Genomic DNA, 26,263 nt, shown 5'->3' with positions numbered 1-26,263 from the left:
ATATACACTACATCTACTGCTCTCCCTTCTTCAATGTGTTTAGTCACATCCTCAAAAAATTCATTCAGGCTTGTAAGGCAAAACCTGCCTTTACAAAGCCATGCTGACTATTCCAAATCATATTATGCCTCTCCAAATGTTCATAAATCCTGCCTCTCAGGATGTTTTCCATCAACTTACCAACCACTGAAATAACTCACTGGTCTATAATTTCCTGGGCTAACTCTGCTCACTTTCTTGAAAAAGGGAACAACATCTGCAACCCTCCAATTCTCTGGAACTTCTTCTGTCCTCATTGATGATGCAAATATAATCGCCGGAGGCTCAGCAATCTCCTCCCCTGCCTCCCACAGTAGCCTGGGGTACGTCTCATCCAGTCCCGGAGACTTATTCAACTTGATGCTTTCCAAAACCTTCAGCACATCCTCTTTCTTGATGTCTATATGCTCTCAAGCTTTTCAATCCACGGTAAATCATCTCTACAATCACCAAGATCCTTCTCCGTAGTGAATATTGAATCAAAGTATTCATTGAGTACCTGTGCTATCTCCTCTGGTTCCATTCACACTTTTCCACTGTCACACTTGATTGGTCCTATTCTGTCATGTCTTAACCATATAACCATTACAGCATGGAAGCAGGCCATCTCGGCCCTTCTAGTCCGTGCCAAACGCTTACTCTCGCCTAGTCCCACTGACCTGCACTCAGCCCATAACCTCCATTCCTTGCCTGTCCATATACCTATCCAATTTTTTTTTAAAATGACAATATTGAACCTGACAGTATCGAACCTTAACCTCTTGCTCTTCACATACTTGTAGAATGCCTTGGGGTTTTCTGTAATCCTGCTTGCCAAGGCCTTTTCATGACCCCTTCTGGCTCTCCTGATTTCATTCTTAAGCTCCTTCCTGCTAGCCTTATTTTCTAGATCTCTATCATTACCTAGTTTTTTGAACCTTTTGTAAGCTTTTCTTCTTGACTAGATTTTCAACTAGATCTGTAAGCCATGGTTCCTGTACCTTACCATCCTTTTCCTGTCTCATTGGAATGTATCTATGTAGAACGCCATGCAAATATCCCCTGAACATTTGCTACAATTCTGCAGTACATTTCCCTGAGAACATCTGTTCCCAATTTATGTTTCCAGTTCCTGCCTATAGCTTCATATTTCCCCTTACTCCAATTAAACACTTCCCTAACTTGTCTGTTCCTATCCCTCTCCAATGCTATGGTACAGGAGATAGAATTGTGATCACTATCTCCATAGTGCTCTCCCACTGAGAGACTTGACACCTAACCATGTTCATTTCCTAATACCAGATCAAGTACAGCCTCTCCTCTTGTAGGCTTATCTACATATTATGTCAGGAAACCTTCCTGAACACACCAAACAAACTCCATGCTATCTAAACCCCCTGCTGTAGGGAGATGCCAATCAGTATTAGGGAAATTAAAATATCCTACCATTTTAGCCCTGTTATTATTACACCTTTCCAGAATCTGTCTCCCTATCTGCTCCTGTTGCTATTGGGTGGTATGTATATTAAAAAAAAACACACCCAGTAGTGTTATTTCTAACTTACATCCACAGACTCAGTAAACAGTCCCTCCATGACTTCCTTCTTTTCTGCAGCCGTGACACTATCTCTGATCAGCAGTGCCATGCCCCACCTCTTTTGCCTCCCTCCCTGTCCTTTCTGAAGTATCTAAAGCCTGGCACTCTAACCTTTCCTGCCCCTGAGCCATCCAAGTCTTCTGTGTAATGGCCACAGCATCATAGCTCCAAGTACTGATCCATGCTCCAAACTCATTAGCTTTGTTCATAGTACTCCTTGCATTTAAATAGACAAATCTCAAACCATCAGTGAGAGCATATCCCTTCTCTATCACCTGTCTATCCTCCCTCTCGCACAGTCTCCAAGCTTTCTTTATTTGTGAGCCAACCGCCCCTTTCTCCGTCTCTTCAGTTTGGTTCCCACCCCCCAGCAATTCTAGTTTAAACTCTCCCCAGTAGCCTTGGCAAACCTCCCTGTTGGGATATTGGTCCCCTCGGATTCAAGTGCAACCCATCCTTTTTGTATGTCACGCTTGTTCCAAAAGAGGTGCCAATGATTCAGAAGTCTGAATCCCTGCCCCCTGCTCCAATCCCTTAGCCACGCATTTATCACTTCACTCTATTCCTATACTCTCTGTCGCGTGGCACAGGCAGTAATCCTGAGATTACTATCTTTGAGGTCCTGCTTCTCAACTTCTTTCCTAACTCCCTGTAGTCTGTTTTCAGGACCACCTTGCTTTTCCTACCTATGTCGTTGGTACCAATATGTACCACGACCTCTGGCTGTTCACCTCCTCACTTCAGAATATTGTGAACACAATCAGAAATATCCTAAACCCTGGCACCTGGGAGGCAAACTACCATCCATGTTTCTTCCCTGCATCCATAGAATCACTTATCTGACCCTCACTATAGAATCCCCTATTTCTGCTGCCTTCTTCCATTCCCTACCCTTCTGAGCCACAGGGCCAGACTCTGCCATAGGTGCAGCCACTGTTGCTTCCCTGAGGTAGGTTGTCCCTTACAACAGTACTCAAACAGGAGTACTTATTGTTAAGAGGGACAGCCATAGGGATACACTCTAGTGTCTGAATCTTGCCCTTCCCTCTCCTGACTGTTACCTACTTGTCTGTCTCCTGAGTCGCTGGTGTGACTTCTTGCCTATAGCTCCTCCCTATCAACTCCTCACTTTCCCTGACCAGGTGAAGGTCATCGAGCTGCATCTCCAGTTCCATAACCTGGTCCCTAAACAGCTGCAGCTCGACGCACCTGGTGCAGATGTGGCTGTCCGGAAGGCGTAAGTCTCCCGGACAACCCACATCTGACACTTTGTACAGAACACTGGCCTCATAGACATACTTCCTGTTTCTATTCCTCACAAGTAAATTACCTCACCGTTATCGCTAAAGCCCTACCACTCTGCCTCAGATCACTCTGTCGATGACTGCTCTGCTAGGCAGTGTCACCCTTTTTATCTCCCTTACTAGGCATCTATTAGTCCAGGAATGGATGCTGTATTCTGTGTCTTGACACATTGGGTTACTTCGTTACCTAAGGAGTTTCAAGCGGGGCTAAACATTTTGTGATCAGTAATGAACTTCCCATTTTAAGAGTACAGTCAACGTTTTGAGCAGAGCTTCCATAGATGCTGCCTAAAGTGCTAAGTTCCTCCAGCATTTCGTGTGTGTTGATCAGATTTCCAGCGTCTGCAGATTTTCTCTTGTTTGTGATCCCAATTTAAGACTTGGGATTGAAGGAAGATCCATCATGCATGTGCAGATGGTTGGTCCTAGGACACTACCCTAAGAAAAGTCCTGAGATGATCAGTTTCAACCATCTTTCTTTATGCAAGGTATGATTCCAACTAGTGGAAGGTTTTCCCCTGAATCCTATTGACACCAGTTTAGTCAGGGCTCCTTGATGTCAAGGGCGGTTTCTGTCACCTCTCCCAGTGTTGCCTTACTCAGGTTCCATATTGAACTTGACAGTATTAACTGGTAAATAAAACTTAGAATCAGAATCAGGTTGATTATCACCAGCATGTGGCTTCTTTTGGTCTTGTGCAGTAGCCCCCTCCCCATACCAGACGGTGTTGCAGCCTGTCAGAATGCTTTTCATGGCACATCTATAGAAGTTTTTGAGTGTATTTGTTGACATAAGAAGGTGAAGACCTTAAAACTGAAAGTAGGAAAATTTTGGGCAGTGCAAATAAAGGAATTTAATTTGATTTTCCACAGCTTGCAGGTGGTGGCAAAGAAAACAATTGTTGAAAACATCTGTTTACACCAAGTTCAAGTTAATTTAGTCAGCTGAATAGTGCACTGTAATTCAAAGCCTATTAACTTTCAGTACCATGTAATGTATATTGTTAATGCTTTTATTTTCTGTATCTTTGTTAAACCTCCTCATTTCATAGTAGTAACAATTTAATGTCAATTAAATTGTATTTTGCAAATTTGATTCCAGTCACCTGAAATGTGTTCATGTTGAGTTCAGTTATTCTGAGGTGCTGTACAAAACATGAGTGCGACACTTAGTAAGTATCTCTGAATCTGGCAAAAGTTTATTGGAGTGTATGTTTTTTGTGTTACTAAAGCAAAACATCAGAATTTTAAAAATATTTGCTGCTTATTTTGAATTTTATAAATATAGTCTCTGTAATAAATGAACACTGGTATATTACAGCTGCCAGCCTTACTGATTTCCTGCTCTGGTGATCATTTGAAATGGTTAGAAGGTCATATAATTGTAGACTACTACTTCATCTTCTGAAGTGGAAAATGCCAGTTACTTTTTCTTAAAAGCAACACAAGCTACAGCAAATGCAGATTTGAGGGACTTTTATTTCTTCAGAATTGTTTGAAAACAATATGAATTAATGTGAGAAGTCAAGCAGGTTGAATTGTTTTTTCTCCCTAATGTTGTGGCATTCACCTTCCAGCTCTTCAGTGTGGGCAGGTTATTTGATTTAATGTTAAGAGACTTATTTCAGTGTTTTATATCAGAAATGATTGTCACTGTGGGGGTACAAGTCAAAGTTGAGATGTGCAGGTTTTTTGATCTTTAAATATAGTTTTTTTTTGCTGGGAAGCAAATTTGGTATACAAGGGAGAAAGGAATAAACTTGTAGGATTTGGAGGGATTGTTTGGAAATGTTGTCTGGACTACAAATTATGGCTTAGTCTATTTGGGCTAAATGGACTCTTTGTACTGTAAATTCTGCTTTCCCAAAATAAGGGCTTAATCTGGCAAGATAGCATAGTAGTTTGTGTATTGCTTTACAGTGCAGCTATTGGAAGATCGGGGTCCAATTCCTGCTGTGCTCCTTGTAGACAGCAATCTCTGGGTGCTCTGGTTTCCTCCTACATTCCAAAGATGTACGAGCTAGGGTTAGTAAGTTGTGGACAAGCTATGTGGTGCTGGAAGCATGTTGACACTTGAAGGCTGCTTCTAGGACATCTTCCGACTTTGGTCATTGACACAAGTGTATGTTTCACTGTAAGTTTTGATGTACATGTGACCAAAAAAACCAAGTTTTTAAGAGTAAACTTGCAGAAAACTGCAGACTGAGTTCTGCAACTAATATTTGAGTTTGAGAATGTTTGTCATTGCTTGGCACGTGTACTGTGAATGTTACTTGGCATCCCTCACTCCAGGCATGGATATTACTTGGGTCTTTATGCAGCTGGTTGTGGATTGGTTCATTATCTGAAGAGTTGTGAATAGTGCTGAATTGTTACCTGTCTTGTGAGTTTCTCATGAGCATGATGTAATTGTCTTGTGGTATTGGTTTGATGCAATTGTCTTATGTTAGTGGGGTGATGTAATGTCATGTGATGGCATGTTCCCGTTGGTATAAAAGGGAGACCATAATTTGTTGCATGGTTGTTGGGAGTCACAATCGGTGGTTATGTGATTGTAGATGGAAAGAGAGTGAAGAAATACCAGCTTCGTGTGAACCCAAAGATTTGGATAGGAATCAACAGCGTTCTGTGTGTATCGAAGTGATTGACATGTAGTGTAGCACACACTTTTGGTTGAGCCCTGCAAGGTCTCAGGTGTGTATTGACCACCTCCGAGCGAAAGGTCAGTTACTTTGAGAAATCTTATTCTTTGGGATCTTCGGAAAAGGCATTTATCGGCTGGGATCTGCGTCAGCAGTTTTGTCTTCAAGGCTGAGATCATCGTTGGTTTGGGAAGTCTCTCTCAATTATTTCATAAATCACTTGGACTTTTTAAACTACCACTTTAACACTGTGCTTGAATAAGCTCTGTTAAGAATTCTCTAAGTTCAACTGATAACTATAGACGCATAACACTGTTAACTTCCGTTTAAGTTAATCGTTTGTTTACTTTTCAGTGTTTTTGAGTATAATAATCTTGTTTATTTATAACAACCCAACTCAATTTCATATCTACTGCTAGTCATTACTTTTGCCCTCTAACAAAAACTGGAATTTGAATGAGGCTTAAACTCAATAGTGTCCCTCTTTTTTTGTCAAAATCCTGGCAGTAAAAGGAAATGAAGCCACATTGCAATATATTTTGGCAAATTAACATGTTAACTGAAATATTGTTTAAAAGCAAATGCATCATTCTTGCAAGTCCATGAGAGGTTTACACTTGAATAGTATCTTACACAACCTCAGGATATCCCAGAAGACACGCTCACAACCTGCCTGCCTTTATGGCTTTCCATACTACCCAGGTGTGCTATTGTGATACTTATTCTTCCTTCCGCTTTTCTTAAAGATGCAAGTCTTTGATTATTTTGCAGTTGCTGTTAGGTCAGTAATGTGACAGCAGGCCTGTCAGGTTACAGCAACAGCAATTTTTCCCTAGTGGCTTCACACAAGGCTTTCTGACAGAACATAATCCAATAGCTCATTGTCCTGAGTATGAGCGATGACTTGGATTAATGAACATTTATGCAATACAGGCAGTCCCCGGGTTACGAACACGTTCCGTTCCTGAGTCCGTTTTTAAGTTGGATTTGTATGCAAGTTGGATCAGGGACATCCAGTATTATTTAGCGATAGTCAAACATTTGTCTTAGTATATAGTGTATATTTTACCTTTCTATGCATATAAAACACTTAAGAAAGATGTATTTCAATAATTAAACCACTGCATTGCTTAGTAATAATTGTAGCTTTCATAGGGGCAGGGCCTTCCACATGCTCCATTATTCTCGCTTTATTCTTTACCTGTATCCTTTAAAGTTGTTCCGATCGTTGATTGACTAGCCTAAAGCTTTTCCAATGACCAATGGCATTTCACCTCTTTCCAATTGCTTTATTATTTCCACTTTATTTTCAATTGTGTTTTCCGTCAACGGAACAGAAAACTGCAGATTTTGTTCTCTCGCTGAGCAGCAGTAAGCCGTCTGATTGGCCTATCAGAGTTCTCTTTAGGAACTAGTTGACTTGATCAGCATTTCTGATCTGGCTATTGTTCACGATCGCACTTAATATAAAAAATACAGCAGCAGCTGCAGGCGGCGGGCCTTGTGCTGCTCTGGGCCTTAAAGTCCACCTGCACTGAAACAGGTTAAATGGGACAAGTGGGAGTGGTGCTGACTGGAAAAGAGGGGATCAGGGTGAATCTTGCTAAGAAATATTTAAGCCAAATACAAAGTTACACACTCAACACAGTTAACAGCAACAACTTAAAATGGCGGACGGCGTCGTAATCGAACTTAAAATGGCTGACGGCGTTCTCCTCCCTCCGTTCATAAATATGAGTTGTCTGTAAGTCGAATGTTCGTAATTCGGGGACTGCCTGTATTCTACACTTAAGCCCATATTGACAATGCCTCCTTTATCAGGAATGCACCTTGTGTTCATAGTGCTGAATCTTAAGGGATATTGAGTAATCACATACAATTATAGCTGACAAATAGACTGCAATTAAACATTTTTAAACAAAGAATGTGCCGGCACAATTTTTAAACTAATGTATGCTTCAATAGACAATAGGTGCAGAAGTAGACCATTCGGCCCCTCGAGTCTGCACCGCCATTCTGAGATCATGGCTGATCATTCACTATCAATACCCAGTCCCTGCCTTGTCCCCATATCCCTTGATTCCCCTATCCATCAGATATCTATCTAGCTCCTTCTTGAAAGCATCCAGAGAATTGGCCTCCACCGTCTTCCGAGGCAGTGCATTCCACACCTCCACAACTCTCTGGGAGAAGAAGCTCTTCCTCAACTCTGTTTTAAATAACTGACCTCTTATTCTCAATCCATGCCCTCTGGTACTGGACTCTCCCAACATCTGGAACATATTTCCTGCCTCAATCCTATCAAATCTTTTAATTATCTTAAACGTTTCAATCAGATCCCCTCTCAATCTCCTCAATTCCAGCGTGTACAAGCCCAATCTCTCCAATCTCTCTGCATAAGACAGCCCTGCCATCCCAGGAATCAACCTAGTGAATCTACGCTGCACTTCCTCAATTGCCAGAATGTCCTTCCTTAAACCTGGAGACCAAAACTGTACACAATATTCCAGGTGTGGTCTCACCAGGGCCCTGTACAAATGCAAAAGGACATCCTTGCTCTTGTACTCAATTCCCCTTGTAACAAAGGCCAACATTCCATTTGCCCTCTTCACTGCCTGTTGCACTTGCTCATTCACCTTCATTGACTGGTGAACTAGGACTCGTAGGTCTCTTTGCATTTCACCCTTACCTAACTCTACACCGTTCAGACAATACTCTGCCCTCTTGTTCCTGCTTCCAAAGTGGATAACTTCACATTTATTCACATTGAATGACATCTGCCAAGTATCTGCCCACTCACCCAGCCTATCCAAGTCTCCCTGTATTCTCCTAGCATCCTCTTCGCATGTCACACTGTCACCCAGTTTAGTATCGTCAGCAAACTTGCTGATATAGTTTTCAATGCCCTCATCTAAATCATTGACATAAATCGTAAAGAGCTGTGGTCCCAATACAGAGCCCTGTGGTACCCCATTAGTCACCTCCAGCCAGTCCAAGAAACACCCATTCACTGCTACCCTTTGCTTTCTATCTGCCAACCAGTTTTCTACATGAGCTCTGATTTTACTCACCAATCTCCTATGTGGCACCTCATCGAATGCCTTCTGAAAATCTAGGTACACAACATCCACTGGTTTACCCTCGTCTAACATCCTTGTTACACCCTCAAAAAACTCCCAACAGATTAGTCAAGCATGATTTGCCCTGGGTAAACCCATGCTGGCTCGGCCTAATCCTATTACTGCCATCAAGATGTGCCACTATTTCTTCCTTAATAATGGACTCAAGCATCTTCCCCACGACTGACGTTAGGCTAACAGGGTGATAGTTCTCTGTTTTCTCCTTCCCTCCCTTCTTGAAAAGTGGGATAACATTAGCCACTCTCCAATCTTCAGGAGCTGATCCTGAATCTAAGGAACATTGGAAAATGATTACCAATGCATCCGCTATTTCCTGAGCCACCTCTTTTAGAACCCTCGGATGCAGACCATCTGAACCCGGGGATTTATTAGCCTTCAGTCCTACCAGTCTACTCATCACAGTTTCTTTCCTAATATCAATCTGTCTCAATTCCTCTGATATCTTATGACCCTGGCCCATCCATATATCTGGGAGATTGCTTCCACTTAGTACTCTCAGCTTTCTTTCAGATACCCAGCATCTGCATTTTTTTACTCAACAAAAGTAATGTTGGTTAATGGCTAATGTTACTTGCATAATTGAGATAGCTTCATGCTAAAATGAGTAAACTTTCTGGTACATGGAACTTCTATCTGTGGTTATCTTAAGGGGATAACTATGCTCACATGCCCCATCATTGAGAGGTTCCCACAACCAGTTATCTCACTTTAAGGACTCTTTATCTCTTTATGTCAGGTTCTCTATTTATTATTTATTTATATGTGCATTTTCACAGTTGTCTTCTGCACTCTAGTTAATAATTCATTGATTTTGTTATAATTACTATTCTATAGATTTGCCGAGTATGCCTGCAGGAAAGTGAATCTCAGAGTTATATTGCGATTTATATGTACTTTAATAATAAAAATTATTTTGAACTTTGAACCTTGTGCTAAATGTGCTGAGGTGTCAGTAAGATGCATGAACTCTTTAAAGGTAACAGTGGTGAACTATTTCCTTTCAGAAATTTTGTCTGAAGAGGTAAACCGTAATTATTGTTACAGCATTGACAATTGCATGCCATAGTTATTCTGTTTCAACTGCTTTTGTGTTGGCTGCTGCAGTTGAACAGAAGAATGCTAAGGACGTAGTTGAAGATTTTAAGTCTTATGAACAACAATTTGGATAGGAAGTATACCAGCAGGAGGAATAGATACCTTCATAATTTGCAGTAAGAATATTTTTAAAAATCAAAGTTGAATTCCAAGTTTTATCTGTACAACGTCAAAATTTGGTATGTAGAATGGTAATTTCTGTATTGATAGGAATCTTGCTTGGAATCGGCTATTTTACTTGTATTAGAACAGTGGCACTGTGCTAATACAAGCTAAATAAGATTCTAGAACAATGAGATCAGTTTGGCAAATGCTTTATTAATTATATAAAAAAGCTAATTCCAATGACCAATATTGGTAAAAGATAAGGTACACTCAGTAGTTACTTTATTGGGTACACCCGAGTTAATGCAAGTATCTAATCAGCCGCTATATGACAGTAACTCGATGTTTAAAAGCATGCAAACTGAACCAGTTATTCATTTGTTGTTCAGACCAAACATCAGAAAGGGGAGGAAATGTGATTTAAGTGACTTTGACTGTGAAATGACTGATGCCAGATGGGGTGATTGGTATGTCTCAGAAACTGCTGATCTCCTAGGATTTTCATGAACAACGGTATCCTAGAGTTTGCAGAGAATGGTGCGAAAAACAAAAAAAATCCAGTGTGTAGCAGTTCTATAGGTAAAAATGTCTTGTTAATGAGAGATCAGAGAAGAATGGCAGACTGGTTCAAGCTGACATGAAGGTGACAGTAACTCAAATAACTATGCTTTACAACAGTTTGCAGCAGCATCTTTGAGCACACTGGGTTCTACACCTGTACCTAATAAAGTAGCCATTGAGTGTATATTGTATTGTAAAAGACTTGGATCAAATATTGTTTTATGAAATTTCTATACTACGGTTATTTCCTCTTTCCAACTTAGTATTGTTTCCTGGGAGTTGTGGGTTTATAACATCTGTTAAGTAATTATGATGCAGGATCAGAAGCATTGACTGTTTTGCTTTCCACGGATACTGCATAACCTGAATTATTCCAGCACGGTTTTAATATCAGATTTACAGCATTAGGAGTTTTTTTATTATTTCAACTCCTCGTTCAATTTGAAAACTTAAATAGATTTGTGCTGTAATACAAAACTCATGATATAAACATTGCTTAAATTCATGGCAATACATCACCATTTCCCTATTAATGCTTTTCTTTTTCTCCTTTCCCCCACCCCCTTATTCTTCCTCCTAAAGCAAATGGTTATGAGCCTTAGAGTGTCAGAGCTCCAAGTGTTATTAGGCTATGCTGGAAGGAACAAACACGGTCGTAAACACGAACTCCTGACAAAGGCACTGCATTTATTGAAAGCTGGCTGCAGCCCAGCTGTTCAGATGAAAATTAAAGAACTATATAGGCGGAGATTTCCACAGAAGATAGTGACTCCCACCGATTTGAGCCTTTCTTCTGTCCATGCAACTTCAGCTTCCATGACCACGCCACTGTCGCCATCTGCTCTCCCACAGCTCTCCTACGATGGGCATGCAACAACATCTCCGCTGCTTGCTGTTTCACTGTTGGGACCCAAACATGAACTAGATCTGCCACACCTGACATCATCACTCCATCCCGTCCATCCTGATGTAAAACTGCAGAAATTGCCTTTTTATGACATTCTTGATGAGCTCATCAAACCAACTAGTCTCGGTAAGAAACAAGTCAAAAAATATTCAATTACTGTAGAATTCATGGTACAAATAAAAGAAGTAATTTCAAAGGAATATTTTACTTTAAATTTAGGTCTCTGCTTCACAACAGCTAGAGTTGAAGTTTGTTAAAATTGATCTGTGTTTTTACGAGATTTAAATGTGTTCTTAATGAGTATTGATTGTATTTTTGCAAAGGAGTTCTCCAATTTTAGCCATGTACTTAAAAATGAATTGAATTCTGCACCTATATTTATGCTAAAATGTCAATTTTGAGTGTTTTTAAAATTCTGACTCACCATTATTCAAATGTTGAAATTGACCATTTTTGTGAAAGGAGCATTATCCAATCTGAGTATATGTACAACTGTTTTCTGTGATTTGTTTTGAACATTGCAGTAATTTGTGTTGGAAGGTTTAACAGTATTTTACTGAAGAAAATCTGAGTGCACTATGGTTGTCCAGTAGGTAATGATAACCGCCTCATCTCTTGAGATCTTGGGTGCATCATGCGTGAAGTTCACACGTTTGGGTTTCTTCCCATATTCCAAAGATATGTGTATAGGTTGATGTTTCTATGAGCAGATTAGTGAAGAAAATAACCAAATTTGAAGTTGATCACGGGGGAATAGGATTCTGCTAAGAGCTGGAGTTTGCTTTAATGGGCTGAATGACCTCCAGGGCTTCTTTAAATTAGTGAAGCCGTGACAACTTTGTGGAGGTAAGAGTGGTGGGAGTTGCTGTGGAAGATGTACAGTTGCAATGATCTTGCTATTACTGTTGAATGCTCTTACCTTTATCCATTTGAACCAAACAGGACCATTTTGTCCTTCAGAGATTTGGCCTGGATTCTACAGTTACCGGAATTAATACATTAGCTTGACATTTATTCTCAATCTCGTACAATTTAATTTGGAAATTAAACACTTGCACTTTCTTTTTCAAAAGCTTTGGGTACAGTCAAGTTGGGCAATGCTGTCTTTTTTTGAATTTTAGTAACAATCTATATATTTGGGCAATCTGAGCCAGGTGTTCAAATTTTCTTTGGATGGTTGTACATTTACATTCTGTTTTTGATCAGGGTAAGGAGGTTCATTGTACAAAACAGATTTAATCATCAACTACCATTGAGCTATTTAAATATATTACTATTATAAAGTCATAAAGTACAGCTCAGAAATAGGCCCTTCAGCCCATCGGTTAGTGCTGAGCCATTTAAACTGCCTACTCCCATCAACTTGCACTGGGACCATAGCCCTCCATATCCCCTATCATCCATGTACCTATCCAAACTTCTCTAAACGCTGAAGTCGAGCTTGGATGCACCACTTGTGCTGGCAGCTCATTCCATACTTGTGACCCTCTCGGTGAAGAAGTTTCCCTTCATGTTGCCCTTAAACTTTTCACCGTTCTTCCTTAATCCATGACCTCTAGCTGTAGTCCCACCCCACCTAACACCTTTGTACCAAAATATTGAATGATTTTTGTATTTTGATTATTTTCTCATGGCTATGGAAGTTTTTTTAAAAAAAAACTTATTTATACTTGTAAATTTGTTTGCCGTAAGGAATATTGTTCTTTTCCCTGGGCCTGTTTAAAATAGAGCTCATATTTGTAATACACTACCATTCTGTCAGAAATTGAAAAAACGTTTGGGATATATCCATCTTGGATGAGAAAGTTCTATATTTAAGCCTGTGGCTCTTTTCAGAGTCAACATGCCAGAGTGGATATCTGTTCAGTGGTGGTTTTTTTTGCTGCTTTCTGTTGCAAAAAGTTGTTGGTCCTCTTGAATTAACCTAGTATTTTTGTACTCAAACTGTTTAACAACCATCCTATTTAAGGGTATCATAAGCAAATGATGGTCAGTTTAAAGAATGAATTAGTAGGCACAGCTTCTGAAGTGGCAGGTTGGAATGTTTGTCTTCAGAGTGACCTTCGTCAATGAGCTCACCAGATGTCTCATATTACTTTGAGGAATTAATGAATGCCTTGTGACCCCTTAGCTTGTTTTAATCCGCAACTTGCGAGATATGGTCATTGATGCATACATCCTACCCTTTGAAACTTCAGACAAAATCAAGGAGCTTTGCTTCTTAATTCTAGCTCACACCCTATGGGAACACAAACTAATACTCCAGCATGATTTCAGTGTCAGAGTGGGAAGGGTTGTAACCTTTCCAAGTTGTTACTGGCAAGGAAGGAATTGGAAGGTTAATTTTGAAGAGATACTACTTTTTAAAACATTGAACTATACAGTACAGGAATAGAGGTTAAGTTTCAGTTTCAAGTTCCTAGGAGAAAATGTTAATAGCCAGTCCTGGTCTACCCACAATATCCTGGCAAAAAAGAGCGTGTTCTCTCTGACCTTCAATTTTTATCAATGCACCTTAGCAAGCATCCTATCCTGATACACCATGACATGGTGTGCCAACTGCTATGTCCATGACTGCAAGAAACTGCAAATAGTTGTGGACATAGTTCAGTATATCACAGAAACCTCTGGCTACACTTCTCACTTCCGTAGTAAAGCATCTAGCATAGTCAGACATCTCATGCACTGAGCCATTCTCTTCTGCATCTCTTTCCCACCCCATCCATGGGCCCAAATTGGCAGAGAAAGCCTGTATCACCAGGCTTAAGCATCTATCCAGCTGTTATAACACTATTGAATGTTCCCCTAGTTAAATAAGGTGGACTCTTAACCTCATAATCTACTTAGTTGTGACTTTACAGCTTACTCTCTACCTCTACTACACTTCCTTTGGTAGCTGTGGTATATTATTCTGCATTTTGTTCTGATTTTACTTTGTATTACATCAGTGCACTGTTGTACTGAATTGATCTGTACACAGTATGCAAAACAAACTTTGTACCTCTACATTTCGCAATGCTAAACCAATTTATCAAACTCTTCTACCATCTGTATATCATATTCTAATGTGTCACTGTTGCCTGATTTAGTGGGACTAGTTTTGCTCAGTTCCAGTCATAAATACACTGTTGTTCTAATGAGGTTTTCCTTTCAGCTACTGTGGCAATATTAACTGAAGGCAAGGAGTTATCTACTGAATTTGTCACCTACCTTTGTCAGGACTGTTGACTAAAATCCTTTGACCAGCAGCATTAAACTATAGCAAGGCTATACTTTCTCAAATCCCCAGAGGATTGTTGTTGATTCATTGTCGGTCCGTTTTTCTGAGCCAACCATTCCCATTCTTGGTCCATTATTTGATTCCAAGCTTGCTTCCCGTATTGTTGCTCTCCGATCATTTATCCACCAGCCCTCATTCACTTTCAAGATCTGGGCCATACCAAGATTCCAAAAATGAATTTGAAGAAACTTAAACTCCAAGTCTGCAGATGCTAGAAATTCAAAGCAACACACACACACACACAATGCTATGAGAACTTGGGTCAGGCAGCATTTATGGAAATGAATAGATAGTTGACATTTTGGCTCAAGACCCTTCAGGACTGGAAAAGAAGGGGAAGATGCCAGAACTAAAAAAAAATTAAGGAGGGAGGGGAAGGACACTAGCTGGAAGGTGATAAATGAAGCCAGGTGGGTGGGAAAGGTCAAGGGCTGGAGAAGAGAATCTGACAGAAGAGGAGTGTGGACTATAGGAGAAGTGGAAGGAGGAGGGGACCCAGTTAGAAATATTAAGCAAGTGAGAGATAAAAAGTCAGTGGGGAAATAGAGGAAGTGGAGGGTGGAATTTGTTTACAAGATGGCAAATCGATATTTAATCCATTAGGTTGGAGGGTATCCAGGCGGAATATAAGGTGTTGCTCTTCCACCCTGAGGGATGGCCTCATCTTGACATGAGGCCATGGACCGACATGTTGGAAAGGGAATCAGAATTAAAATGTTTGGCCACTGGGAAGTCTTGCTTGTGGTGGATGTTGCAGAAGTACTCGATGAAGCAGTCCCCCAATTTATGGTGTGTCTCACCAATGTAGAGGAGGCTGCATCGGGAGCACCTCACTATCTCTCAGTTATTTTTATTTAATTTTATTTTCATGTTTGCATTTTATCGTATTTTAAAGCAGTTTGATCTACATTGTATGAAAAGTGCTCTAGAAATAAGTTATTCTTATTAATGTTCAAAGATGCCTCATTGTTGGCTTTTGTTACAATTAACTGTAGATCATTCTGTGTAGTGTTTTATTAAATGTTACCTCAAAAGATGGTTCTTGCCAAATTTTGAATGTGGCATAGCTGTTTTGCTATTGCCAACTTACTGAGTCATTAATGTTATGGTTTCTGTGCTGTTCAAAATCCTTCTGGTTGATACCTGATTAAGTTGCAAAATTTCCTTGTTATGTATTTTGTATTTTTCTTTGTATGTTAGTTCGATCGTGTCAACTTTGCCGGTTTGTAATCTTTGTGGTCAAGAAATCAGGTTTCATTGTAATGTTTGAAAAAATGAAATTTGCTGGCTTTCTTTAAATGCATTTTTCTTACTTGTGTGGCTTCTTCCTGCCCTCAGCCACAAATTTTTCATATCAACAAGACCAATATTGAGATGCCTGTGTTTTTTAAAAATATTTCCTTTTCACTTCATTTTCATAAGTTTTGACCAATGTTTTCAAATTGGTTTACTTAACTGTTGGTTAAATCTACTAATTTGATATCTTTAGTCATCTGTTACTTTGTAGTGCAATTTAGAAATGCTACTGTCCTATCCTGAGAGATTCTGTACTTTGAATTACCAATAGTACTTTAAAGTTGACTATTGGGTGTTTTAGTGACTGCTTATTTTTTTTATCAAAATACAAATCACTTGTCAGTCCAAACCAAATGGAATGTACAGACTACAGCAGAGTTGGTCCTGTGTTCCTGTACTTCCAATCTAGGCATAACACTGTACTATTATCACAGCTTTTGCGGGAAGGAGACTGAATTAAAAATATTCCCTAATGTATTTGGTATACTTGTGAAACCTGCAATGTTCCAACATAATCAAGGCACTTAAGAACAATGGAAATAACAGGAATAGATATCTGACGCTTCATGCCTCCTTTTCTGCTCATTAGAATCGTGGCTGATCTTTCGCATAGCCACCTCCAGTTTTTTTTTGCCAAACTCCACTTTCTTAATGAATAGAAATCCATTGATTTATTTTGAATGACTGCAACTGCTGAGCCTCCACGTCCCAACGAGTCGGAGAATTCCAAAGGCTCACTGTCCCACTGTCCCTCTGAACTTAGTCTGGAATGATTTGTTCCTTAATCTGAGACCATAATTCCAGTCCTAAACTACTTGACTAGTTTCTAACCATTTAACAAGCATTCTGATTTTATATGCACCAAATTGGATGATAATCACATTTTTACTCACTGCTTGTCCACATCTCCCTTGCTGCTCTTTTTACATTGTCCTCCATACATTTAAATTTAGTGTCATCGCAAACTTGGATATGCAATCTTTCACATCAGCTAAATGGTTGAAGCATTGTTGAAAAATTGGTATCTAAGCACCAATCACTCTATTACCCCTACTGGTCACAGCAACCTGAGTGATTGTTTACTTCCTGTCCATGTCCCTAAACTTGTCAGTCGACCAGTGCGTGACCATTTTGAATGCATTCAGAAAATCCAGATTTGCCATATCTGCTAGTTCCTTCCTATTCATATGCAGACTTCCAGAACATTACCTTTTCACATTGGCTTTGTTCAGTACTATCATTTGTTCATGTTCTATTGTAGATTCTAATATTTTCCCTACCAGTAATGTTAGGCTAACGGATTTATTGTTTCCAGCTCTCACACCTCTTTAATAGTAGAATGATATTTGCATATCTTCAACCCATAGGAACAATTCCAGAATCTATAAGAACTTAGAGGGTCATAACCAGAGTGTCCACCATCTCTAAAGCCATCTTTCAGAACTCTATAAATCATTGGTTTCTTGGGAATTATCAGTGCGTAAGTTCGCCAACTTCTAATGTTTTTTGGATTTGTAGTTAAGTTTTTTTCAGTTCCTCATTCTCATTTGATTCTTGGTTATCTAATAAATCCTGTCTTTTTTTTGGATTGTGTGAAGATGTGCAAAATAAATGTTTAATTCCTCTGCAGTTCCTTATTCCCATCTAAATTTATCTCTGGGCCCAGGCAAAGGGCCTAGGTTTGCTCCTTGTTTTTTCACCTTTTACCTGCCTATAAAAGTATTAGATTATTTCTTGCCAGTCTGCTTTTATATTTTCTCATGCCTTTCTTTATTGATTTCACTGTAGTCCTCTGTCAAATTGTAAAATGGGAATGTCAGCCAGTAAAGGAAAACTTCTTTCCCTATCCACCAGCATCTCAAAGCAAGACATTTTGTTTCCCACATATTTAACAGTTGTACACTAAATTAAAGCTGAATACAGTTCTTAACTAGTTGCAGCAAACATCTCATGAAAGATTCAACATGCAAGATCTTGGTTTCATCTGCAAAGCCCATCCTTGTAAGCGGAGACAGATGCTTTTAATTGATATTGTAGAATGAAAAAACTCCATTCTTCCAGAACAGATTATGCTACATGTATTGACAATGGCTGATTATGCAATGGTTTAGTTTAACAACCTACGTATAATATTAAAACAACACACACAAAATGCTGGTGGAACGCAGCAGGCCAGGCAGCATCTATAGGTCCTGACTAAGGGTCTTAGCCCGAAACGTCAACAGCACTTCTCCTATAGCTGCTGCCTGGCCTGCTGCGTTCCACCAGCATTTTGTGTGTGTTGCTTGAATTTCCAGCATCTGCAGATTTCCTCGTGTTTTACGTATAATATTAAATTGGTTCCACATTTGCATCAGCCAAAATAAGGTTTCTGGCTATAGTTGGAAGATTCCTACATATGCATTTTTGGGAAACAGCTTTTTTTTAAAAAAAGGGCTTTTATGTTCCTTTTGAGTAAATGACTAGCATGGGCATGGTTAGAGAATCTGGGCTGTTGAGCGATGTTGAGGTCCTGGTCAGGGTAAAATGAGCGTTTCAGTTGCAGGAAGCTGGGATCAAGCAAGCTCCTTGGGTATAAGGATTTAAAGAATCCCAGGGTAGGAGAGGATAAAACTACAGAACACAAGTTTAAGGTGAGAGGGAAAAGATTTAGAGGAGTGTCTTTCGTGGTGGGTATATGGAACAATGTCAGGGTAGAGGCAGATGCAGTTATGAAGTTTAAAAGCCATTTAGACAATTAGATGGATAGGAAATTATGGGGACTTTGCCTTAAACTTGGAAGGAATGGAAATGAATTTAAAAACTTAGTGTGAAGGATGATTCTATGAATTATCACTGTAGATGTTTTATACTGAAGCTAAATATTTTCTCTGAAACTTATTCAGTCCTCTTCACTTATGAGCTGCAGATGGTTTCTGAACAAAAAGAAATCTCATTTGTTGAGGATGAAGTTTAAAGGCTTTCTGGTTTCTTAATTGGGGTTTGATTGCAGCACGCTTTGTCCTATAAAGGAAAGGCACTTTGCCCAAATTTTCTTTTGTATCAACTACAGAATGTCAACTGTTTTTCTTTAGGGTAAATATTTGGGGACGGGGGGTGGGGGGCAAGACACTCAGTCTTGCAAAATAAGGCTGGGTAGAATGCTGAAATGTCAGTGGGGAGGATTTTAATGACCTGTAGCCATAGTTTTAAAATACTTGAAGGGAAAATTGCTGATCCTCAAGTTGGTCTTAAATTGGGGCAAAGTTAGTTGTGGTGGCATTAGACAAGAACTTGCAATGGTTGATTGATAAACATGAGGTGCTGAGCAACACACAACAAGTCAGGCAATATCAGTGGAGAGAAACAAGCAGTCGATGTTTTGGTTTGAGACCCTTCATCAGGACTTGAAAGGAAGAGGGTGGAAGGTAAAATTAAAATGGTAAACGAGGAATACAGTTTGGTAGAAAATAGGTGAGGGGTAAGGTAGGTGGTTTGGGGGGGGGGGGAAGATAGGAAGTGATTTGAGAAGCTGGAAGGTAAGTGGAAGAGGCAAAGGGCTGAATAAGAATGAAAGTGCCAGAAGAGGATAGTGGATCATGGAATAAAAAGGAGGTTGGGAACTAGGGATAGATGATCAGGTTGAGAGGGTGGGAACAGGAAGAAAAGGAAAAAGCAGGTCATCTGAATGATGGAAAGAAAAAAGGGTGGGGTGGCAGTGCAAAAATAGAGGGGAGTGGTTACTGAAAGTTGGAAAGATCTGTGGTATCAGACTGAAGATTACCAAAATGGAATATGAGATGTTGTTGCTCTAACCTGTGTCTGGCCTCGTAGTTGTAGAGGAGTCCATGGATGTACATGTCAGTGTGGGAATAGGATATGGAATTGAAATAGGTGGCCACTGAAATATCCTGATGCTGTAGCAGACGGAACGAAGGTGCTTTATGAAATGGTCTTTCAATCTACATTGGATCTCACTGATGTAGAGGAAGCTGCACTGGGTGCAATAAGTGGTCCTGACAGACACGTAGGTGAAGCATTGCCTCTGGAGGGACTTTCACCCTCCCTGGTGAGGGAGATGGTGTAGGAGCAGTTGGGAGGGGGGGTGGAAGAGTGGATAAAGGGAGTTATGGAGAGCAGAGAGAGGTGGTAAGGAAAAATATGCCTGGTGGTGTGGGATTAGGTTGAAGATGGCAGAAGTTGTGGAGAATGGTGTGTTAAATGCAAATACTCCTGGGCTGATAGGGTCATAAACATCTTCCTGTTAAAGTGAAGGGCAAGGCTGGTAAGCTTGGGGAACCCTGCCTGACAAGAGATATTAAAGCTCTGGTCAGGAACAGAGTTTGTCGAAGTTTGTTATAAGTATCTGTAAGGTGTTGACAGCTGGGGCCAAGTGAATCCCTGGAGTATAATAGATGTTAGTACACTTAACACAATCATAAGGGCAAAAAAAGGGACATGAGGCTTCCTTGATGAGGTGAACAAGAATCCTAAAAGATTGTGTAAATTACAAGCAAAAGGATAACAATAGGTCACAAATGTATGGAGCCATGGAGATGGGCAAGACCTTATGATCTTTTGTATATATCCTCAGGACCTGATCAAGTATTTCCTAGGACATTGTGGGAAGCAGGGAAAGAAAGTGCTGGAGCCCTGACAGAGATTCTTATGTCTCTGTAGCCACAGATGTTAATGTGCCTTTATTTGAAAAGTTTTAGAAGCAAGCCAGGAAACTGCAGTGTTAACAGCAGTGGTAGTTATGTTACAGTGGGGCAATTCTCATCTAGAAAGGCAAGGACAAATTATGGCACTGTATGGAAAGCCATGAATCACTAATTACATGGTTTTGTATTCTGAACAGGTTTTCTTGAGGACAGCAGTGTTATCTACATGGGCTTTAGCAAGGATTTTTTAAAAATAAAATCCTGCATGGTAGGCTTTTCTGGAAGATCAGAACAGATGGAATCCAGGGTGAACTAGCCAATTGCATACAAAATTTGATTTGTTCAAAGTCCAGAGTGGAAGTGATATTCAGATTGGAGGCCTGTGATTAGTGATATGCAATTGGGATTAGTGTTGGGTCTGATGTTTTTTATGTTAATGATATGGGTGAGAATATACTGTAAGCGGTATGGTCAGTAAGCTTGTCACACTGAAGTTGGTGTGGTGAACAGTGAATTTGACTCAAGGGCACAATAAATGTACTTTGGGAGGTTAAACCAGGGCAGTACTTGCACAGCGGGGTTCTGGAGAGTGATTCAGAGCAGAATTGCTTTAGGGTGCATATACATATAATACAGGGCAGAAGTCTTGGGTACATGCAAAAAACCTTCTGTAAAGTGAAGATGCTTTCAAAAATAAATGGAATGAAAAGGTTCTAAACATCAAAAAATTACTGAAAGAACAGTAAACAAAAAACAAAGGGTGTGACCACCCTTTTCCTTTAACACTGCTTCAGTTCTTTTCAATACACTGTTGTGCAGTTTCATAAGAAAATTGGCTGGCTGGTTCTAATTATGGAGAACTTGCCACAGTTCATTCTGCATACTTTGACTGTCTGGCTTGCTTCTGTCTCTCCAGGTAATCCCAGACTGCTCTGAGATCAGGGCTCTGTGGAGGTCATACCATCTGTTACAGAACTCTTTTTTGCTGAAGATAGTTCTTTATGACCTTGGTCATGTGTTTGAGGTCATTATCCTGCTGCAGAATGAAGTTGGGACAGATCAGATCTCTCCCTGATGGTATTGCACGATGGATGAGAATCTGCTTGTAGTTCTCAACATTGAGGATTCCATTAATTCTGACCAGATCACTAACTCCATTTGTAGAAATGCAACCCCAAAATTGGAAGGAACCTCTGCCATGCTTCGCTGTTGGCTGCAGACACTCATCAATGTAGAGCTTTCCATCTCTTCTATGGGCAAACTTCTTTTTGAGCCAAAAACTTCCAAGTCAGAAGAGGTCTACATGGAAAAGTTGTTGCCAAAAAGCCATTCCTCCAAAGTGGAAACAAAGCCAATTGACTCCCCTAAGCATAACGACAACGCAATGAACAATAGCAACAAGTGCTCTAAACAGATGAGCCAAAATTTGAATTTTTTGGCTCAAAGAAGAGGCACTTTGTCTTTAGAAGAGCTGGAAAGCACTACATGAACAAGTGTCTGCAACCAATACTGAAGTATGGCGTAGGTTCCCTGCAGGTTTGGAGCTGCATTTCTGCAAAGTTAGCCTGGTGAGAATTAATGGAAACCTCATTGCTGAGAAGTGCAAGTAGATTCTCATCCATCATACATTACCATCAGGAAGGAGTCCCAGCTTAATTCTGCAGCAGGACAGTATCCCCAGACATGTGACCAAGTTCAAAGAACTATATTCAGTGAAAAGTAGTACAAGGGGAACTGCAGCAGATCTCAAAAACATCACGGCTGTCTGGGACTACTTGGAGAAACAGAAGCAAATGAGACAGCTGAAGTCCGCAGAAGACCTGTGGCAAGTTTGCCAAGATGTTTAGAACAACCCACCAGCCAATGTTCTGGAGGAAAAAAAATGAGTTAAAATCTACCTAAGAGAATCGATCCAGCTTAAAGGCTAAGGGGTGGTCACAGCAAATGCTGATTTGTTTTTTTAGCTGTTTACTGCTCTTTATAATTTTTTTTGATATTTAGAAACATTTAATTTTATTACTTTTGAAAGCATCTTCACTTTACAGAATTTTCTTTAAATGTCCTAAGATTTTTTTTCACAGCGCTTTAATTTCCTGAAGGAGGTGACAGGTTTGTAAAGCATGATGGGTATGTAAGGCTGAAGAAATGTTTGTCTTCTTCAGAGTGGTATTGAATACAAAAGTTGTGTTTATTTTACAATTGTATAGGACATTGGTGAAGACTGATGCTGGATTATAGTGTGCTGTTCTGCTTACCATTCTTATAGGAAGGATATGATTAAGCTTGAGAGTGAACAAGGCTGTTGCCAGGACTGGAGTGCTTCAGTTGTAAGGAGAGACTAGATAAGTTGAGCTGTTTTCTTTGGATCGAAGGAGGCTGAGAGTTGACCATAGATGTTTAAAACTGTGAGGGGCATAAATGAGTCATATGGACATAATCCAGTGTAAAGGAGTCTAAAATTAGAATGCTTATGTTTAAGTTAAGAGGAAAGTATGGTCATGCATTTTGGTGAAAGGAATGATAGAGTGGACTGATGGAATGTGATGAAAATTCAAAAATCAGAGGTGCAAATTGACTTGGGAGTCCTTATGCAGGATACCCTAACTGTTCAAGTTGAATCAGTGGTAAGGAAGGCAAATACGTTAGTGTTCATTTCAAAGGGACGAGAATATAAAAGCAAGGATGTAATGCTGAGGCTTTGGTCATGCTGAGCTTCATTGAGAGCAATTTTGGACCTCTTGACTAAGAAAAGATGTACTGGCATTGGAGAGGGTCCAGAGGTTGTTTGTGAGAATGATGTCTGGCATGAAAGGGTTAACATATGAACAGCATTTGGTTTTTGGGTTTGTACTTGAGTTTAGAAGAATGGGGAGGGGCAATCTCATTGAAACCTATTGACTGTTGAAAGGCCTAGGAAGAATGGATGTGAGGAGGATGTTTCCTGTGAAGAATGAGTCTAGGACAGCCTCAGTAGAGGGATGTCCATCCAGAAACAGAGTTGAGAAAGAATTTCTGTGGAATCATTGCCACAGATGGCAGAAGAATGGGATTGAAAGGGTTATCAAATCAGTCATGATATAATGACAGGAGAATTGATGGGCCAAATAGCCCAATTATGCTCCTATGTCTTAGCCTTTAATTCTATTATTGTCTGAAATAATCACATGATTACTTGATGCTTGTAAGAGAAATGCTTGATATATAACAAATTCTTGCAAGACTCTCTTTATTGTGGGAGTGCTGTATATCGGAGAGTCCATTTTTTTCTGATTATGTCTTCTCGAGGTGACCTTGGAAGGTCGTGAATATTCTATATATGGGTTGATGCAATTGATATGGGTGTGGGAAAAAATTGCTACTTTGCAAGTTGCTGTCTGGCTTTAATATACTTGCATGCACACAGGGCCCTGCTTCCAGCACTCTGTTTAAGCTCGCCCTAGTTCCCAGAAGAATCTATCCTGTTGCTGGCTTGCATCTTAAAAGAAAAAAAATGAATTGAAGGTTTGAGTATTTAAACAAAAATATATGTATCTTATCCTAGTAACACTAATACTGGGGTGTTAAATTGTCAGAGCTTAAATGGTAGTTGTGAACTGGGAGCAATGTTCCCATTTTTTTACAGTTCCATTGCTCTGAGTGGGAAATTTTTGCTCTTTCTGAAAACTGCGCAGCACTTTAATAAAAGAACATTCCAGCTGTGTGTAAACAAAGGCTGTGTATGTAGGAACATTTCAGTTACTGCATGGCACCCGCACAATTTAGAAGGTACAGTGACTGGGAGTGTATATTTCCACAGAGGCTTTAGGGAAGCTCTATATACTGTTATCCAAGAATGCTAGTAGAGCACCCAAAAAGAGAAACAAGGCCAAAATCAATTTCAGTGCAAGTGAGAGCTGGTGAACCAAATGCCAAACCATTGGGATTTTCAAACACTAGATATTGCATTATTGGAGGTATACTTTTATTTATTTAGATATACAGTACTGTAACAGGCCCAACTGGTCCATTGCACCCATGTGATCAATTAACCTGTACATCTTTGGAATGTGGGAAAAAACTGGGGCACCCAGAGGAAATCACGTTGTCATGGGGGAGAACATTTAACCTCCTTATAGACTGCATCAGAATTGAATCTGCCTTGTTGGCACTGCAATAGTGCGATTATGGCCCCTGCTGCTCAGATATATTGTATACTGCAGCATAATGTTTCACATTTATCTCTGATATTCCAGCTTTAAGTATGGGATGAGTTGAGCATTGTCTGGAAGAAAATGCATGTATGTGTGTATGTGGGGGAGGGCAATATCCTGTCAAGTTGGCTTGGGTCCCACATGAAGAATGAATATCTAAGGCATGCACAACAGATTGGCTGACAGAATTTTGGCTTAAGCCGGTATTGGAGCTTTCAAAGTGGATAGTTGAGAGACGGTGATTTGGAATTAGCAGTCTGTGGATATAACAAGATCAACAACTTAGAAAAATAGTAAACTTCTAAAAATTAGTTTTGATGGTGGAAGATTTAACAATACTTTACATGTACCAGTTACTTCTGGTAACATTATGCTTTTACAGACTTGGATTCCAGTTTCTGGACTATAGGGGTAAATTGAGCCTAATTGTTCAATTTTGTGCTCCGCTGCAATCAAATGATACCAGCTGGTCCTGAAGCCTGAAGATTTCATAAACTTGATGGCAATTTGGAGCACAGTTTCCTGTAAAGTTAGACATAAGTTGCAATATCTCTGCAGAGCGCATAGGATTTGTGTGAATAGTGTAAGAGCCATATACTTCCAAATTAACTGGACTGAAATACCTTTAAATAGTGTGGTGTATGAGCCAGGCAGGTTCAGAATGAATGATCAGTCATAGAAATTTAGATAGGGGATCAAAAACTAAAAAGGAAGAATGAAAGATTGGATTCAGAAAAATAGTTAAGGGGCAGAAAAAATTGTTTCAGAATCTTTTATTTATCACTAACTTAATGAAGTTTGTTTGCAGCAGTAGTACAGAGCAATACATTAATGTACAGTGTGTGTTTGTGTAACCTGAGGAATAATATTGAGGTAGTGTCCACAGACCATTCAGAAATCTAATGGCAGAGGGTGTTGTGATTGAGATCGAAGTCACCAGAGAGACACTGAAGCTGGTGATATAGAAGTCTTTACTTATTGCAACAAGCAGGCATTCTCATGGAGATACTCTTGGTAGAGCCTCACAAACTCAAAAGTACATCACAATTTTATACCCTTAAGATTAAAGTTAACTCTAGATAATTCAGTACAATTCAGTTGTTAAAATGACAGTTTACTCCAATGCTTTATGTTGACAAACGTTCCTTTTGAGGTACATATTTATAATGGAAGCACATTGTAATTGATGGGTCTGAAGGTTAAACACCTTTTTGGAGAAAATAATGAACACAAATATTCTATAAACTTTTGACAGAGAACTAGATGAAGCCCATAGTTGCCTGGATTCATGCAGGCCAATTAACACAACCTCATTGTCTTAACATTTACCTGGTGCATGTGGAAAAATACATTATTGACACCATTGTGCAAACCATATCTCTTAACAGGCAAATTGCTTATTTGCAGAAGTGTGATTTTTAACTTCAATTTACTGCTTGCAATTTACAACTTGCATTAAGAACTCAAGACCGGTTCTTCTTCTTG

At 39.7% G+C, this 26,263-nt stretch overlaps 1 protein-coding gene across 8 annotated transcripts in view; it reads left to right on the top strand.

Moving 5' to 3' along the window:
• pias1b (protein inhibitor of activated STAT, 1b) overlaps window positions 1-26,263 on the top strand; it is a 200,446-nt gene that overhangs the window by 100,132 nt on the left and 74,051 nt on the right. For 7 of the 8 annotated variants that reach the window (XM_059952988.1, XM_059952987.1, XM_059952993.1 and 4 more), the window contains one exon: window positions 11,045-11,495. In XM_059952988.1, coding sequence (XP_059808971.1) covers window positions 11,048-11,495 — 448 coding nt within the window. In that variant the 5' untranslated portion in view covers window positions 11,045-11,047. Of the gene's footprint in view, window positions 1-9,887; window positions 9,913-11,044; window positions 11,496-26,263 lie in introns of those variants that run through there. The other variant, XM_059952992.1, reaches the window with a different exon arrangement.

The sequence above is a fragment of the Hypanus sabinus genome, chromosome 28, assembly GCF_030144855.1.
Source record: "Hypanus sabinus isolate sHypSab1 chromosome 28, sHypSab1.hap1, whole genome shotgun sequence".
Classification (NCBI taxonomy): domain Eukaryota; kingdom Metazoa; phylum Chordata; class Chondrichthyes; order Myliobatiformes; family Dasyatidae; genus Hypanus; species Hypanus sabinus.
The sequence above is the reverse complement of the archived record's forward strand: the minus strand, read 5'-3'. Positions and strand labels throughout refer to the sequence as shown.